Genomic DNA, 17,092 nt, shown 5'->3' with positions numbered 1-17,092 from the left:
AATTAATTTGGCTGGGCCCCTTGGCCATCTCTGTGCTTTGAGGAAAAAAGAATAGCTATAAGCTTGCCCTCTAGTAGCTCACAAGCATATTAGAAACAGGAGTATTTTGAAATAGTAACACTCATAGTATCTGACCTTTGACCCCTCAAGTGGACAGGCCATTCCCCAGTCCTGCTGTGGGTTTAGCCTGCACACCTAGAAGCTTCCCTGCAGCTCTCTAACCAGATGCTTATCACCAACCATTGCACCTGCTTCCACTTGACTCTGATGCCCACGAATTCCCTCAGGAAAGCTCTGCCATCGCAACTGATCTTCTGTGCTGAGGTCTGGCTCAAATTCAGAATCTCAGCATCAGCCATGTGACACACAGTGGACTATCTCGTGCTTTACTTCCCTTTTTGACAGTCCAAAAATGTAATTGCCCAAGCCCTGCACCTTTGTGGGCCACCTCCACACCCCTCCCCTACTCTCCGCCTTAGAGTCCTGTTCCTGAGCTGAGAAATACATCCAGGCCATCCCTGAGTCATGATATGAGGTGATTACTTTAGAAAACTGCTTGCAGTCCCACCTCCACCCCATACCACTTCAGATGTCCTTATTGTCCAGACCACCCTGCCCTTGCCCTAGCCTGCTGAGACACTTAAGTGAGACACTCAAGACCCAGGCCTTCTCCAGAAAGCCTTTTTTAGCCCTCCACGAGGGCCCATTCTTGGGGCTTCCTGTGGACACCTGTTATCACTCCACATACCACAGGGCATCTCTTTGAACGTCTCTCTCCAAAGGTCAAAATACTTCTTGTTCAGCTTTTCCCCAGGGTTGGGCACACAGGTGTGTAAAAGATTGCTAAACTCAAGTGAATGAAGCCTGCAGCCCATCTTGACATTCAGCTTCTCCTTAACATAGATTCTCATCCCAACCGCCTCCAGGAAGGGTGGTGCTCTTCCAGTGATTCCTACCCCAACACACACACACCCAGAGTGAGTGGTGTTCAGCGAAAACTATCCTTTGCATTTTTTATACATTAACCACTCAGTAGCAATGCTTTTCCTTCATAAACACCGATTCTTAGAGACTGAGAACTGTTCTCAACTCATCCTCCCACCCTGAGGCTCCAGTCAACACCCACTCTACTAGCAAGCACTTCTTGAGCACTCGCTGTGCCCCTCAAACCTACAAACAGTAGACAGGAGATTGCTAAGAGATGTTCAGGTGACTCAACCACAAGAGTTCCTCTGAAGGGCTGTTTCAGATTAGGCTAAAAATAATCCAGGAAGGAGTCAGCCCACCCAGATGGCCCCAGAACCTAGAGCTGGAAGAAGGCCTAGGGTGGGAGGAGGCAGCAGCTATCTCCTCTCCCTTTGGTTTTGCAAATGATGGGTCTCTCTGGAATCTCCCATCACATTCGTACTGCCTGGCCATGCCCCCTCAGCTTCCTGGTGCAGATGTCAGTTGGGCATGATGGCTCTTCCCACACTCCTCCCAGTGCTCCCATCCCATTTGGAAGCCAGTTTGCAGAGCAGTGCACACCTAAACAGCACAGACCTCACTTTAGGCATCTTTGTAGGTGCCCAGCACTTGGCCCAGAGCTTGTGTGCTGCACAGATGGAGAAGGTTCCTGGAGAGGGATGAAGAGGAAAGAGGAAACCTTCTTCACCCAAGAGTAGTAGTGATCACTGGGAGCATAAAGAGACTTAGGTCTAGGCCTCACTCTTCTTCTCCGTAAGATGGAAATTGAAGTATCTGTGTTTTCCTCCTTGGATTCCAGAAAGACCAACAATTAATTCATTGAGTCAGCAAGCATTATACTACCTCTGGGCTAGTCCCAAGGTCCCCTCAGGAAATGGAGCTGCTAGCATCTGCTCCCACAGATGACATACCATAGAGCACACCCTCTTCCAGGACACAAGGGCACAAGTGGATGAAACCTCTTGCACTGCCCCTCATTGAGCCCCAGTCTCCTCTTCTGTAAAATAGAGATAATACCTACTGCCCAGGACTAGCACAAGGATGCAAGAGGTATCTGTAGCACACCACTACCACTGCCACTACTACTGTGACTATTGTGATTTATACTTTTCTGATTATTCCACTCAATACAAAGTGCCTTTATAACGCTGGACTCATTTCATCTACGTGTGGGCTGGCTTAGCATGTGTCTGACCATTCCCATTTTATAGCTGAAGAAACCAAGGTTTTACAGGAATAAGTGTTTTATTCAAAGCCAGTCATCTAGAAAGTGGCAGAGCCAGGACTCCAAACTAGATGCCATAACTCCTATGCTGTCTACCCTACTACCGTGTAGATGGAAGTGTACCAGAAAATATAGAATATTCTGTAGAATATAGGATATAAGGACTTAATGGCATAGAGGTGGAGTGGTGGAGTTAATCAAAAAGGTTGCTGCATGTGAGTTTTAAGATGGCCCAGTAGTGGTGGGCATAGCCAGGAGAAGCCATTCTGCTAAGGGAAGAACACAGCAAGGAGGCACGGGTGCTAGCCAAGCCTGTGGAGAGGCAGCCAAGCCTGTTGGAGCTTGCAGAGATGGGACCAGCCAGGGAAAGTGCTGAGATGCCTGCTCAGGGCACCCTGATACCATCCCAAGCCTAGAGAGCAGTGGTCAGGAGACAGAGGACAGGGGCTCCTGAGGCCGTGTATCAAAGTTGAATGAGCCAGATTAAAATGCTACCAAAAGACTGTTTTCTGGGTGAGGCTAGGGTATGGGAGATGCTGTGGCCAGCAAGAGCCTACTCCTTTCTTTAAACTCCTGAAGCACAAGTTCAAGCTTAAGAGTTAGCATGAACTCTGGGGGTAAAGCCCAGGGCCTTCATTTATTTACCTGTGTAACTTTGAGCAGGTTACCTAACTTCTCTGCACATATCTCCTCATCTATAAGAAGGGGAATCAAGGGGCACCTATCTTGCTTGGTTGGAAGAGCGTATGACTCTTGATAGGGTTGTGAGTTTGAGCCCCACATTGGGTGTAGAGATTACTAAAAAGTAAACTTTTTTTAAAAAGGGGACCTAGATTCCCTGCCCTGCCTGCTTTGTAGATTCATAATGAGGCTCAAGTGAAGTTACGAGGTTTTTGATAGACTGAAAGGTGCGAACAGGGTAAGTTGCTGGGTTTGATGATCCACAGTGAGAACATTAGCACCTCTGGCCCCGTGTCCAGTGGCCCACGGGGTCTGTGCTGGAGCCTGGCAGAAACCCTCAAGGCCCCCAGCCGTGGCCATCAGCCACCCTGCCAGCCACACAGCCTGGGGCCCGCCTCCCTCAGTCTGGCCTAGCTGCTTCCATTTCTCATTCTGTCGGACCCCATCTGCTTGGTCGTTTTTCTCTTCAGATATTATTAGAAATATCCAGAGTTGTAATTGTTTAATAGTTGGCATTTCGCCTGTTTCACAGGGGCCAGACCAAACCCACCCCAGACTCATGCCCCGGGTCTGGCAGAATTGGCCAGGGACAGCTGTGCGGTGGAGTCTGCCTGGCATTATAAAGAGCTCTTTCCCAGGTGCATTATTAGAAAAGAAGGGGGAAAGATGGCCCCGGGCATAATCCAATTCCACCTTCTCCATGGTGTTTTTGAACTGCATAGCCCAGCAATGTGTAGCTCTCAATACCTGGGAAGCTTTCCTGAAAGAGAAATCAGGATCAGAACCTCAGGTATCTGAAACCTAAGGAACTCAACTTTCCCCAGGCCACCTGTCTGAGTGATGCTTGGGTACTCCTGCCTCCCCTAAATATTCTGTGAAGCCTGAGCCCACTTTATGCTCAGCTTCTTTCCAACCTACATTCTCAGTTCACTCACCTTTTGGAAGAATGTGACTCCTTTCAGATGACCCTTCTCTCACCCCTGCCCCAACACACATCCACACCTAGTGTCCACAGAAGTCTAGCCTTTGCCATTGATATCTCTGCCTCCCCCAAAACCCCACCCACAGGTTCTTATTTCTCTCAGGGCACTGTTTCTCTCAGTCCGTCTCAGCCAGGCTTGGACTACCCATCATCATCCCCAGCTTTCAGGTACCTGGGAGGCCAGTGGGTTCCTCTGAGAGCCAAGCCTGGTTCAGCTAGTTTAGTGATGATCTGGGACCTTTCCCAAGGAAGAAGCTGGATTTGAGTGTTTTCTCAGGCCCCTCTCAGGATTCTCAAGAGGTGTCTCCCAAGAGGTTACACTTCCATCTGTTCCCACTGAGGCCAAAACTAGGATCTTTAGGTAACAGCATTCAAGATTGAGGTGAGAAAGGCCGCAGCACAGACCTGAAGTCCTAAAGCAGGTATTTGAAACCTCATCTGACCCCACCCACAACTACTCCTATTCATTTCCTGTCTCTTCACCTGTGTCATGCTGGCTACCGTTGCCCATCCAGATCTTCCTGGCCTCCATGATCCTTCATCAATCCCACTTCTTCCAGAAAGCCTCCCCTGACCTCCAGAGCTACTTCTCTGAAACCCAGCCATACAGATTGTACCATACAATATAGCATTTAGGATCTTTGTACCCCAGAACTGGCAGACACTTCTCTAAGACCATCAGTTCTTTCTCAGTTGACTTGTTTTCCTGGTCTTGTCTTCTGACATATATCCCTTTGTTAATCTCCCCCGACACTCTGAGAACCAGATCATACATGCAGTTCTAGCTGTAGACCAATCCTGACATTGCACAGTACTCTGTCCCCTTCCTGCTTCTGATTGCCATGTTCTCGTTGATGCAACACAAATTAATACTTCACTTTTTAAAGCAGCCATATGTGAGCAAAAAAAAGGAATGTTTAGAGAGAGAAGAGACTCTATCATCTCTACCAGTCAACTAGTGATCTGCTAGTTGTATGACATAGAGACTTAGGCAAGTCTCTTTATCTCTTGCCTCAGTTTCCTGTTCAATATAATAGAATTCAAGATAATACTTTTCCTCTCAGGTTGTTTGTGTAGGTCTTGAGTAATCAAAAATGTTGACAGTTTTTCCAGTTGTGCCTAGCAGATAGCATGTTCAATAAATGATTCTTCATATAATAGTTCTGCCTCATTTCGCCCCCTGCTCTTCTACTTGAGTGATGCTTCTGAGCCTGATTCTCCCACTCTGTAGTTAGGCATTTAATTTCCTCACCTTAAAGGGTGCCAGGGTGGCTCAGTGGTTGAGCGTCTACCTTTGGCTCAGGTTGTGATCCCAGGGTCCTGGGATTGAGTCCCGCATCAGGTTCCCTGCAGGTAGCCTGCTTCTCCCTCTGCCTATGTCTCTGCCTCTCTCTGTGTGTCTCTCATGAATAAATAAATAGAATCCTTAAAAATAACAACAACAATAATAAAAATAATAATAATTTCCTCACCTTGAATGGTTACAGCCCTTGATTATATACTTCCTCCTGAAAAGGAGAGGTCAGGTCTCATGCTCGCAGTGCTGAACTCTCAGGGAACCTAGTACGTATCTGTCCCACTCCCCCACCACTCTTCCCCCACTAGAGGCCATGGTTAGTGGCAGTGATAACCAAGTGGTTCATCCATCTGTGCCCTGAGCTCCACACTACCATTGACTGGATTCCAGAAAGTACATTTGGCTACACTTCCAGACAGTGAACTAGATCTTGGTTTCCCCAAGTGGGAAAGAGTCCAGAGCTCACACCCCAGATACCTCAGGGCCTGCCATGGGCTTCTGTATCTTCCATTTGCATAGGAAGCAGGCTTAGTCTCCCACCAGTGGTGAGTAGATGGATAACCAGCCATCTGAGAGCTTAAAGTTCCTCTCGAATTCTCCTTCACCACCCCCCTACCCCCTTCACCTCCATTCACCATCCACCCGCCTTTCAGTTTCCCTGGCAACGCTGAGTGCTCATCCTGGAAAACTTTATCCGAAATCTGCTCTGGGCAGCTTTCCAAATCCATGCTAACCTGATTAGGTGTCTCTAGGGGCCTTGCCAGCTAATCAGATTAGGCAGCACTAATGGTAGTGAGGACTTTGAGTGGGCGCAGAGCAGTAAAACATATTGTATACTTAGTGATAATTATCCTGCCTTTTGTGTCATTGATTTATCTGCCTCCCTCCCTGTCCCCCCCCCCACCCCCACCCCATCTTGTGTGTTTGGCCCTAGCGATCCGGAGGAAGGAGAATGGCTGGTATGACGAAGAACACCCTCTGGTCTTCCTCTTTTTGGGATCATCTGGAATAGGTAACTGGGAGCATATTGGCAAGTGGGGAAGGAGAGCTGGGGGAGCCTCAGCTGCTATGGGTCAGGGTCACACAACCTACTTCTATACAACTCTGAAAGCTCTGAAAACAACTGCCTCCAAATTAAAGAGCCAGCAAGAGGATTGTCTGTCACATTAGAAATAGCTAGAATTATCCCCCTCCCTCTGGAAGCTGTGATTTAGGGCCTAATTCACCTGGGTGACCAGGCCCCTTTGGGGTCTGATAGCCCTGATCTGGCCACTGTGCATCCCCAGAGGCTACCCTTTGGGAACAGTTGAACCACCTCTGCTTCCCAGCATACCAACTTTATTTAGTATAGCTTGGGACATAACCTTCTAGGAAGCTAAAGTAAGCCCTTAATGGCCAACACAGTGGGGATGCTTAGCAAAATTGGTTTCAGTCAAATGGATTGGGTGTTTTTCTAGCCTGTTGGGCTGGATAATCTGAGGCATTCTTATCCCCTCACTCTCCACCCTCACCCCCAAACTTGCACCACCACCTCCCACCATTGCCCTGATCGGGAGTTTCATGCATTTGTTGTCTCATTTTCCCCTGTTAGCATCTTCATGGGCCTAGCACTCCCCCAGATGTAGGTTACTGTCATCTCACCATGATATTGTAGAGCTTGATTTCCTATGTTAGACAGTGACTTCCAACAGTTTGGCCATCATACCAAATGGCCCTTCAAAGCCACCACATTGGTATTGTCATTCTTTCTTTATGTTACGAAGAAAGGCTATGAGGCCAAGAAAAGGTGTTCTTTATTCCCTCAGCCTTTGTTTGGTTGGCAAGACCACAGGTGTCTAAAGAAATGCAGTGCAGTAACCAAGAAGTCAGGGTGCTCCTGTGAGAGGCAAGTTTGCACTGGGCTTCAAAGGACAAATTGGCTCTGGATTATAAGAGTCCACCTCCCGCTTTTAAAATGCTGCTATAGAGAAAAAGTCTCAATCTCCATCCACAGAAAAATCAAGATGCAATCCAGACTTGGATTCTGGTTCCAGCTCCACCTTTGATTCTCCCTCCCAGTGACTGGGAGAGTCACCGACCCTCCCTGAGCCTCAGTGTTCCCATCTATAAAATACGTTATTTCAAATGTCCATGCATTTCTAATATTCTTTCATTCTAGAAGACAGTCATTTGGTTCTAACCCAATACCTCTACCTTCCTTCTTATTAGGAAAGACAGAGCTGGCAAAGCAGACAGCCAAATATATGCACAAAGATGCCAAAAAGGTAAGGGTTGGGATCTAGGCCTGGTGTGCAGGCCATGGAGACCTCACCACTACTGCTAGACCCCAAAATTCTAGGCTCCTGAATCGGATAATAGTGAATCAAAAAGATGGACCCTGGCCCAGAAAGCAGGCCTCAGTCTGGCCCCAGACTGGCCACCAGTTGTTCCAGGAATTTGGGCAAATTATCCAACCTCCTGCACCTCCTTTTATTCATCTATGAAACAGGAAAATAATCCTTGCCCTGCCTGACTTCCGGGGCATTTGGAAGAACCCCCTGAGATTCATCCATGCATTTTCAGGCATGTACTTTGAGGAACTCAGGCTAGAAAGGGAAACAGCTTTAGAAACATACTAGTACTATCTAGTACATCAAGGCCATGCTAAAGAGTCTTGGGGCCTGTAGGAGAAAACAAATGGAATGAAAAGATGCCGTATTGCTTCTCTCCATTGTATATGAGCTTTTATGCCTGATATCTTATGCCTTAAGCTGTGGGGTGGTCACAGTCCCCTTTTCCCCATGACTCGGAGCCTTTGGACTCAACCACAAGAGAGACGAGAAGCCTGTCCCTAACCCATATTTATTTAGACTTGGGTTTCAAGGCCTACTTAGTTTGACTTTCTATGCTAACTAGAAATGTTGTCATACAGAGAGAAGTGTCAGAGCCATCCTTGAAGATTGCAGAAACATTTCTGCTAAAGCCAAACGTTCTTTCTACCAGCCTTCCCCTGTGGAGGCTGAGGTACTCCTGCCCAAAATCTGAGGTTGCTTCTGACCCCAGATGCTCTTGCCTAATTTCTGTGGAAAGCCTCCCTAGCTGAGACAGTGAGGAATTACTCAAGCCTCTGGTAGCCAAAACTGCCCCAGCAGCTGAGTCCTAACCACCTTCCATCCTGCTTCTGGCCTCACTGTCCCTTTGTCTCCTCCTTGAGGACCTGAAAGCCGTAGAAACAAGGTAGGTCACTCAGGTTGTATCCTCCTGGGCCACATCCCTGGCACCCTTCTCCCTAATAACTGACTAAAAGCTCCTAAGCTTCCCTGGCTCTGCCAATAGCTATGCTCTGCCTCAACCAAACCCAGAGCAGACCCACTTGACAGGCAGTAGGCAAGAAGCAGCACATGGCATGCTAATATGCTGCAACTGAAATAGCATTTTTAAGACAATTCATCAGGTTGGCAGCGATTGAAACAATTAGCACTCTGGAAAGAGCTATAAACTAGCAAGACTATTAGGGAAGATACAGTTACGGGCAGGAACCACCTGATTAGGGATGAAGAATTCTGAGTGGTTTAATTTTAATACTGTCAGAAAGGTTAATATTTAATTACAAATTATAATCTCCTTATCCAAGCTGTCTTAATATGTCTTCATACACAGTGGAAGAAAGAAAGCATTGGCTGACTTGCTGGTGTAGAAAGGAGACGGGGCTTGCTTAGAGACTGATGATGCACATCATTTTTAGTGAGCGCATCTGAACTAGGGGCAGACTAACACCAATGCAGGGGCCCCTGAAAGCATGATGATGGTATCCTGCAATACACCATCACCCTTCAGGAGCAGGGGGCTGGGTGGGCAAGACCCTGGAGCCAGCCATTCCTCAGCACAGGCTCTAGTTCTACTTCCTACTGGCCTTAGGCGGGTTACTTGACCCCTCCAGGTTCCAGCTCTCTTGCCTCAAAGTGAAGCTGTTCAGTCCTGTGTCTAATGTTGTGAGCATGCAGTGAGACACTATGAGTCACAGTGACCTCAGGCTCTAGCACCCTTAAGTAAGTGCCTGAGCCCTGATCTCATGTTTATTTATCACCGTGTACTTTCCATGGTACCACCTCATTGACTGTCTTGTTCGATCCCATGAGAAAGATTGCACAGATGCTAAATTAGATCCACTTTTCAGATGAGAAGACTGAGACCCTATAACACGTAGGGGCCCATCCAGGGTCACTTGTGAGGAGAAGAGATGAAATCAGAATCCAGTCTCAACTGTCCTCTCAATACTATTATCCCTAGCTGCAGTAGAAGGCTAGATTGTAAACTTGTCAATTGGTTCCCATGTCAAATAGGGAGATGAGAGGCATGAGAAGCCCAGTACAACCATCTGTGTGTTTAATTTTTAAACCCTAGGTGGTACCTCTATATAACCCCTGCTTGTACAAGCCCTGTGGGCAGAGTCTGTGTTTAGCATAGACATTTTCTGGCCTTGTAACAGGCAAGTGTGAGACCTGCCTTCAAAAACCTGAGAGTCCTGCACTGTACTTGATGCCAGCAGGACCCAAGAAATGATGTATAGGAAGTGTTATGTCACAGGAACAGTAGAGTATGGCTGGCTAAATGAAATGTACACTGGCCAGGAAGTCAGTGGCTTGAATTTAAGTTCTGGCTCTGTGATCCTTAGTTTCCTTATTTGTAAAAAGCCACTGATAGACCTCTGGACGTGGTTACCTCACAAGGTCTCATTAGCACATTTGTATAATTTCTTTATCGGATCTTTGGCTTATTTTTTTCTCTCATTAGCCTCTACTCTTTCTCCCAAATTGAGCGGTTTTGTTAACTTCCATTATTAAGGTTAATAATTCTTGAAAAAGTACCTTAATGGTGCTCTGTGATCTTATCCTGAGGTAGGGTGGTAGAGCCCTGAAGATGGCAGTTATAGTGGTACTATGACAAAGGGATCAGAAGCAAGGGTCTGAGTCCACATACCTGGGTTCAAACTCCAGCTCTAAACTACTCTGCAGTTAGCTGGGATATCTGTTCACATCAGTTTTCTCAACTGTAAAATGGGTTCAATTATGGTGCCTATCTCATTTGATTATTATGAAGATTAAATGAGATAATGTAAACTGCTACATACCATTAGCACATAGTAAGTAATCAGTACATGTTGTATATTATTATAATTGTTGACTCTTTTCTAGATAACTCTAAGCTAAGATTATGTGAAACCAAAAGTGTTCCAGCCAAAAAAAGCTATGAAATTTTGTTGAGTTACTTAACAGATCAGCAAAGATCTAGGATGAGAACCCACATCACTTGACATAAGTGAGCATTAGTCTATACTTCTGGTATCCTGGGACAGTTGACATCTGTACACAAAGTGCAGAACTTACAGATGAAGACTGCCAAGAACTGATTGACAGAGCAGGAAGTATGAGGCAGTAGAGTTTTAGTGGCTAAGAGGACAGACCTGGAGCTAAATTCTCAAACCTGAGTGACCTTGGGCAAGTTACTTTAATCTGTGATTCAGTTTTCTTACCTGGAAGGTAGGAATGATAATAATACTTAACTCACAGACTTATACATGTTCTGAGCTCTGTATAGCTTGTTTAGAACATTGCCAGGCACTTAGTAAGCATCCAGGGCCTGTTAGCTATTTTCATTAGGTACCCATCTGTGGCTTCTAGTGCATTGCTCCCCCTGGGAAGAACTCCTAGCTTCCTCATGTCCATCCTCTTGTTCTTCCTCAAGCTTTTGTTTGTCTTGGCTGAGCTGCCTAGGGCCCTCTGAAAATGCTTGCTGGCTGATGCTCCCATGTTCTCTCATAGCAGTAATCACCTCCACATGGCCTTAATACTTCTCCAAGCCTTTATCTACCTCTTGGATTAGGTGCTGTCCTCAGGCTCTTCGTGAGGCTGGGAGAGGAAACAAGGGCCTGTGTTACGTAGGAAGAAACTGCAGCTCCAAAAGGGGAGGCATCTTGCTTGGTGCCACACAGACTGTGACCAAACTGGGACTGGAAGCCAGGCCCCTGCCAGAGCTCTTTTGCTGCCCCGTACCTCAGGGATAGAGTGACAGAACACAGAAAAACTACATTTCTGACCAGCAGCCATCTAGAACATAGCCTGGATTTCAGACATAGATAGCTACCTCCCTCTAGGGTCTTGGCAGCCTGTCATCCTCAGCTCTCAGAAGAAGGGTATTCATTGAGTGTACTTTCTGAGGTGGAAGCATGTGCTAGTGGGAGAGGAGCCTGGGGGAACCCTGGTCTGGGTGGAGGGACAGGGAACCTGTGAATATAAATCCCTAAATTCATCATGAAAAAGAGTAGGCACTCTGCCTATGCTAACTCACAAACGCCATACTACATGTACGCACGCATACCCTTCCCCTGGGGCTAATCATGGTTGAACCTTACTCCAAAGGGCAGTTCCCAAAAGATCACTTCTAGGTCAGACTAGTAGAAGCCTGAAAAAAAGAGACCTGCTGAGCCAGACTTAGAAGAGCAGGGACATGACTTGGGTTTATTAAGGTAGGGAATGAGGGAGTCACGTTGGAGATGAATAGACAGAAAAGGAAGCAAGAAGCCAAAAAATACATGAGAATGGGATAGAGGATTTTGTGTTGGAGTGGTCTGAAAGCCTAGGGGATATTTGAGATGCCCTCTTCCTTAACCCTTCCCTCTACCTTCCTGTCTCCCAAATAGACTCCTTCTTGTTTCCACACAGGGCTTCATCAGGCTGGACATGTCTGAGTTCCAGGAGCGGCATGAGGTAAGTGAGAGTCCCTGGTGAAGTGTGATTTGGAGGGCCTGTCAATCAACATGATTCTGCCTGGATATTTTTTTGTTCCTTGTCATTTGGACCTGAGATAATTCCAGCAGCCTTGGGATTTGTCCTTTGGGGGCATACGTGTGCAAGAGGATCACTGGTCTATTTTACATAGGACTTGCTCTAAGAAATAAACAGAGAGAAGATCTCTAGGCTCTCCCATGGCAGCATTCTTATCACCCCAAAAGAAAGTCCGACTATCCTTGTGGATACAGGCAGTCTTAATGAATGAAGCCATTTTCCTGTGCATGCCCATATGAAAAGCTAAAAGGTATAGAAAGGCCTTCCCAATATGTTCCCTTCCTTCTTCCAGGTGGCCAAGTTTATTGGGTCCCCACCAGGCTATATTGGCCATGAAGAGGGTGGCCAGCTGACCAAGAAGCTGAAGCAGTGCCCCAACGCTGTGGTGCTCTTTGATGAGGTGGACAAGGCCCATCCAGATGTGCTCACCATCATGCTGCAGCTGTTTGATGAGGTGAAAGTCACTTTGGGCTGGGATGGAGTAGGGGATACCTGGAGGTATTGGGGCACTGTGAACAATAAGAATCAAGGGCCCAGAGGCCTTGTCTGATCCCTCCTCCGCTTGCTATTTCCACATGTGTATGTTCAGTCACTTAGCAGATGTGGTTTTGTCCCCTTTCTGGACCAGCGCCCAGGATGGGCCCTCGAGGGCAGACCAGCACTACCCAAGAATTGAAATTTCGTGGTTGCCCAGGCTACCTTCTAGAGAGACATGGAGCAGAAGTGCCAGGACAGACCTGAATTTTTAGTTCCCACTCTGCTCCATCTCTGTGCATAAGTGCCTTGACAAACAAGGAGACTTGAAGATAAGCTTCAAGAACCTTTCTGGCTCATGGAGCCCTTCTTTTCCAAGGAGCTCTAGGCTCGACACAAACTAGACAGCCTCCTTCTGATGGGGTGAGCTCTAAATGAGAAGAACTCCCTTCTTTATCAGCACATTCTGGGTACTAGGCTTGTTCTAAAGTTGTCACTGCTAACCATCACAATAGATAGGCAGAATAGAAACTGTCTTCATTTTTTACAGAAGAAACTGAGGTTCAGAGAGGTTGTAAATGTCTTGCCCATGGCATGGAGCAGCTGTGCAGAGGAACCCCGTTTGGGCCACAGATACATTTGATTCCAGAGCCCCAGTTCTCCCTCTCTGTACACTCCTTACTTCAAGCAGAGGACAGAGACTTAGGATCATAGGAGGGGTTGACTTTCTCAGGGGCCCTGCAGAACTGGATACAAGGCTTCTCTTCTGCTCCCACACAGGAGCTATTCTAGCCAACACATGTCCAGATGGAGTCCAGCCTACCTTTCCACTTAGCCTCATCCAGCCCTGTGACAATAGGAAGGGTTTTTGCTTCCCATGTTGCGAGTGTGCTCAATGAGGTTTAGTAAGAAGGGACTCCTCCTGGACCAAGTAGCACACCAGGTACCAAGCCAGGAAGACTCAGATCCAATATCCCCACAACTACCCATCCCCTTCCCCACCTGGCCCAGCATCCTTGTCCCTGCCCCAGTTTTATTGCTGTCTTCCTAGCCCCCTAGCTGTTCCCTGTTCCCAGACTAGCCACTGAGGAATGAAGGTGGGGCCCTCAAAGGTCATAGATTCGGTTACCGATACCAGTGCTCTGAGACTTTCCATCTTGTTCCAGTCTCTTGTTGGAATTCAAGTATACAGCTATAGACCAGACCCAGTCCTGCTCTCTGGGAGCTCCCTACCTAGTAGATGGGTGGAAAGGAGACATGATAATAGTTGATATTTTTGACTTTATGTGCCAAGCACTGTTCTAAAACATTCACTCATATAAATTCATCGAATCCTCCCAGCCTGTGAGGATGGTTATTATTATTGCCTCTGTGTAAGAGATGGAAACTGAAGTAAAATGAGAGAAGTGAGTGGCCTATGGGCATGCAGCTGGGAAGAGAGAGTCCAGGCTTGGAGCCCAGGCAGTCCAATTCAGAGCCTGCAGCTTCAGTAATAACTACCACGCAGCTATAGCCAGAAGAGAGAGATAGGTCTGCAGGGAAGCCTTCACAGGAATGGAGGGCTTAGCTCAAAGAGTATGGGCACTGCAGCTTCTGACATCTCTGCAAAGGAGCTTCTCATGGCCTCCTTGGCCCAGAAAGAGTGAAGGCAGCTTTGACTGAGAAACACAAGTACCATCTTAAACTTGTTACCGCCTCTATATATTAGCCCTCCCCCCACACACACCCGCCCCCGCTTCCCCTACTGCTGTCCTTCCACTGGCTTACCTTTTGGGAGTCATAATTCCTTCCTCTAGCCCCCACCAGCCTACTGCCATTTCTGAAGTTTATGCCCTTCGTTCCATTGACCAAAGCTACCATCCAAGATTACTTAGCCAGATTTATGCTTATAGGCTTCTTATGGACCAAGACCTTGTATTACCTATTCCAACCATTCCCAGAGCCCACAAAGTCAAGGGAAATGCTCTGTTGAGTAACTTAATTCAACAGTAATTCAGCATACCTTCCAAGGATAAATAAGGAGGTTCTAGATGAACCTCCTTATTGGAGGAGGGCAGAGTGGAGAAGGGCTGGCAGCAGACCCACTGTGCAGACAAGGCATCCTGGTCTGTCCAGGGAGCTCTAGCTGCTCAGTACCACTCGACTGCAAAAGGGAAGTAAGAGCAGAACAGTAGAGGTGAGTGGGTAAGGTGAGCAGGGGCCGGTTATGACCCCAGGCAAAGGAGTGTGGGTTTACTTGTTAGATTGTAGGAGTCTTTAAAGACTTCGAACAAGGGGACGCCTGGGTGGCTCAGTGGTTGGGCATCTACCTTCGGCTCAGAGCGTGATCCCAGGGTCCTGAGATCGAGTCCTGCATGAGGCTTCCCACAGGGAGCCTGCTTGTGTCTGCCTGTGTCTCTGCCTCTCTCTGTCTCTCGTGAGTAAATAAATAAAATCTTAAAAAAAAAGTTCTTATTTAAATAATAATAAAATAAAGATTTCGAGCAAGAAAGAAACATGACCAGACGCTCACTTTATAAAGATACTGTAGGCAGCAGTGAGAGAATGGACTGGAAAGAAGAGGGGCAGCAGCAAGAAGGCTGTTGAAGTATCCAGGCTAGATGGCTACTCTAAAGCAGGGCTACAGGCTGGCCAGAACTCCCCAGAGGCCGACCTTGCAGGGCTCAGTGATTGAACATGAGGGGAGATGGAGGGGTTGGGGGTAGCCAGCTATAGGATTTCTGGCCTGGGTGACTAGATGGCCGCTGTCACCATCAGCTGAGGCGGACAAGGAGGACAAGCAGCAAACTGGCGAGGAAGATGAGGAACTGAGATTTGAAAATGGCTGAAAATGAGATACCTAAGGGACAGACTAGGTAGAGGTGTCCAAGAGGCCAGCCATCAGTTGGAGCAGTCTATAGCATAGGACTGATCTGGACTAGAGGCAGAGATTCAGGAATGCATCAGCACAGATAGGGAAGGCTGAGATCTCTCAAGTAGGGGGTATATAGTATGCAGAGAAGAAGAGAGAACTAACACAGAGGCTTGTGACCAATATATCAGGAAAGGCAGAGAGGGAATGTGGTTCAGTGTGGGGCGAGAGGACACAACACAGTCTCTGCCTCAGTGTTCATGAATGAGTGGGGGAGACCAGCAGCAAAAAGCCCTCCAGTGTACTGTGGTACATGCTGCACTAGGATAAGTTGCAATGCCAGGAGTTGTCAGGGCACCAGATCCAGTCTGAGGACATGAAGGAAGCCCCCCATTCCCACCCAGCCCTGTTCTCCCAAGCCTGGTCCCAGAGAAGCAGGAGCCCTCATGCTCTCACCAAGTGGAACTAATGACTTCAGAGCCTGCTGTGCAGGGCAGAAGTCCCAGGAGGACACTAGCCCCTGGGGAGCCTACCTCTGCGCCTCCCTTTAAGTATGGAAGCAGTGGGAAAGCAGCTCCTATAACTCTGGGTTGGGTAACATTCACACCCTCCCAGTTACTGCTGGGACGTGGAACAGTGGCAGCTCCTTCTTTGAGATACATCTCTACTGCCAAGGACTCTGAAGAGGAGGAGACATGAGCACTGTGAAAGTCATCCTTTGGGTTAGTCATATACTGTATCTGCTCCCCTCACCTACCTGAGACCCATTCTCAGGCTCAGTTAAAAGCAGGGCTTTGATGCTGGAATGAAATTGCCTAGTTATTGTTCTGGCCACTATAGCAGGATGTGTACTCAGTCCTCAGGGATGAACTCTGCAAAGAGTGTCATATGCACACATTTGGACGTGTAACACACACACACACACACACACACACACACACACACGTAACTCATAATCAGGAAAGCCAGTGGCGAAAGCTCAAGAACATCCACTTGCACCCTTGCCTTCCTTTCTTCCCACTCCAGCGTAGGGTTGTGGAAAGTAATCAGAACCTGGACCACAGGTTCTGATTTGATCCCCTTCTGAATTGATCCCCTTGGAGTTAACACTTTCTAAGAGGCCTGAGGGGCACCTGGGTGGCTTAGTTGGTTAAGTATCTGACTCTTGATTTTGGCTCAGATCATGATCTCAGGCTTGGGATCAAGCCCCATGTTGAGCTCCGTGTCGGGTTCTGTGCTCAGTGGGGAGTCTGCTTGAGGATATTTGTCTCTCCCTTAAATTAAATAATTAAATCTAAGAGGCCTGTGCCAAGGGCCAGTATAAAGCAAGGCTAAAAAGCACCAGGTACCATGCCCCGCATAAAGTAGGTACCAAGTTAATGCACATTCCTTCCCCTTTTGCCTGTGAGGGCCAGGGCTGATCTGCCATTGGCTTTAGAAGCAAGCGCTGAGCCTGAGTCAGGTCCATACTACCAGGGAAAGGGAAATGCTTGAGGTGGACTAGTTACCAGCTGAGGTTGAGGCAGGCAGGAGCCGACAGGTTGGGGTCAGTGACCTGTCCCCCAGAACCACGCTCCCTGTGCTTTGTGGGAGGGGTGCAGTAATGCACAGAGAACACTCAGCAGGGCTCCGGTGGTAGAAGTAGAAGTGCCATGTTGGTGTCCACTGTTGTTACTACCATCAGTTCTGCTCAGCAAGACCCTGACCATTGCTTTCATCATAAAGGACTGTAAAGTACTGTTATACAGTGATGGACTTGTTTGCTGAGTAGATGCAGCTTCTTGCCTGGAAC

The 17,092-nt window shown here is 47.6% G+C and overlaps 1 protein-coding gene across 3 annotated transcripts in view; it reads left to right on the top strand.

Moving 5' to 3' along the window:
* The window catches only part of CLPB (caseinolytic mitochondrial matrix peptidase chaperone subunit B), a 144,555-nt gene that overhangs the window by 122,096 nt on the left and 5,367 nt on the right, over positions 1–17,092 (top strand). For all 3 annotated transcript variants that reach the window (XM_041730411.1, XM_041730410.1, XM_041730412.1), the window contains exons 8-11: positions 6,086–6,163; positions 7,360–7,415; positions 11,853–11,897; positions 12,268–12,429. In XM_041730411.1, the coding sequence (XP_041586345.1) occupies positions 6,086–6,163; positions 7,360–7,415; positions 11,853–11,897; positions 12,268–12,429 (341 nt within the window). The remainder of the gene's footprint in view (positions 1–6,085; positions 6,164–7,359; positions 7,416–11,852; positions 11,898–12,267; positions 12,430–17,092) is intronic.

Source organism: Vulpes lagopus, chromosome 15, assembly GCF_018345385.1.
Source record: "Vulpes lagopus strain Blue_001 chromosome 15, ASM1834538v1, whole genome shotgun sequence".
Classification (NCBI taxonomy): domain Eukaryota; kingdom Metazoa; phylum Chordata; class Mammalia; order Carnivora; family Canidae; genus Vulpes; species Vulpes lagopus.
The sequence above is the reverse complement of the archived record's forward strand: the minus strand, read 5'-3'. Positions and strand labels throughout refer to the sequence as shown.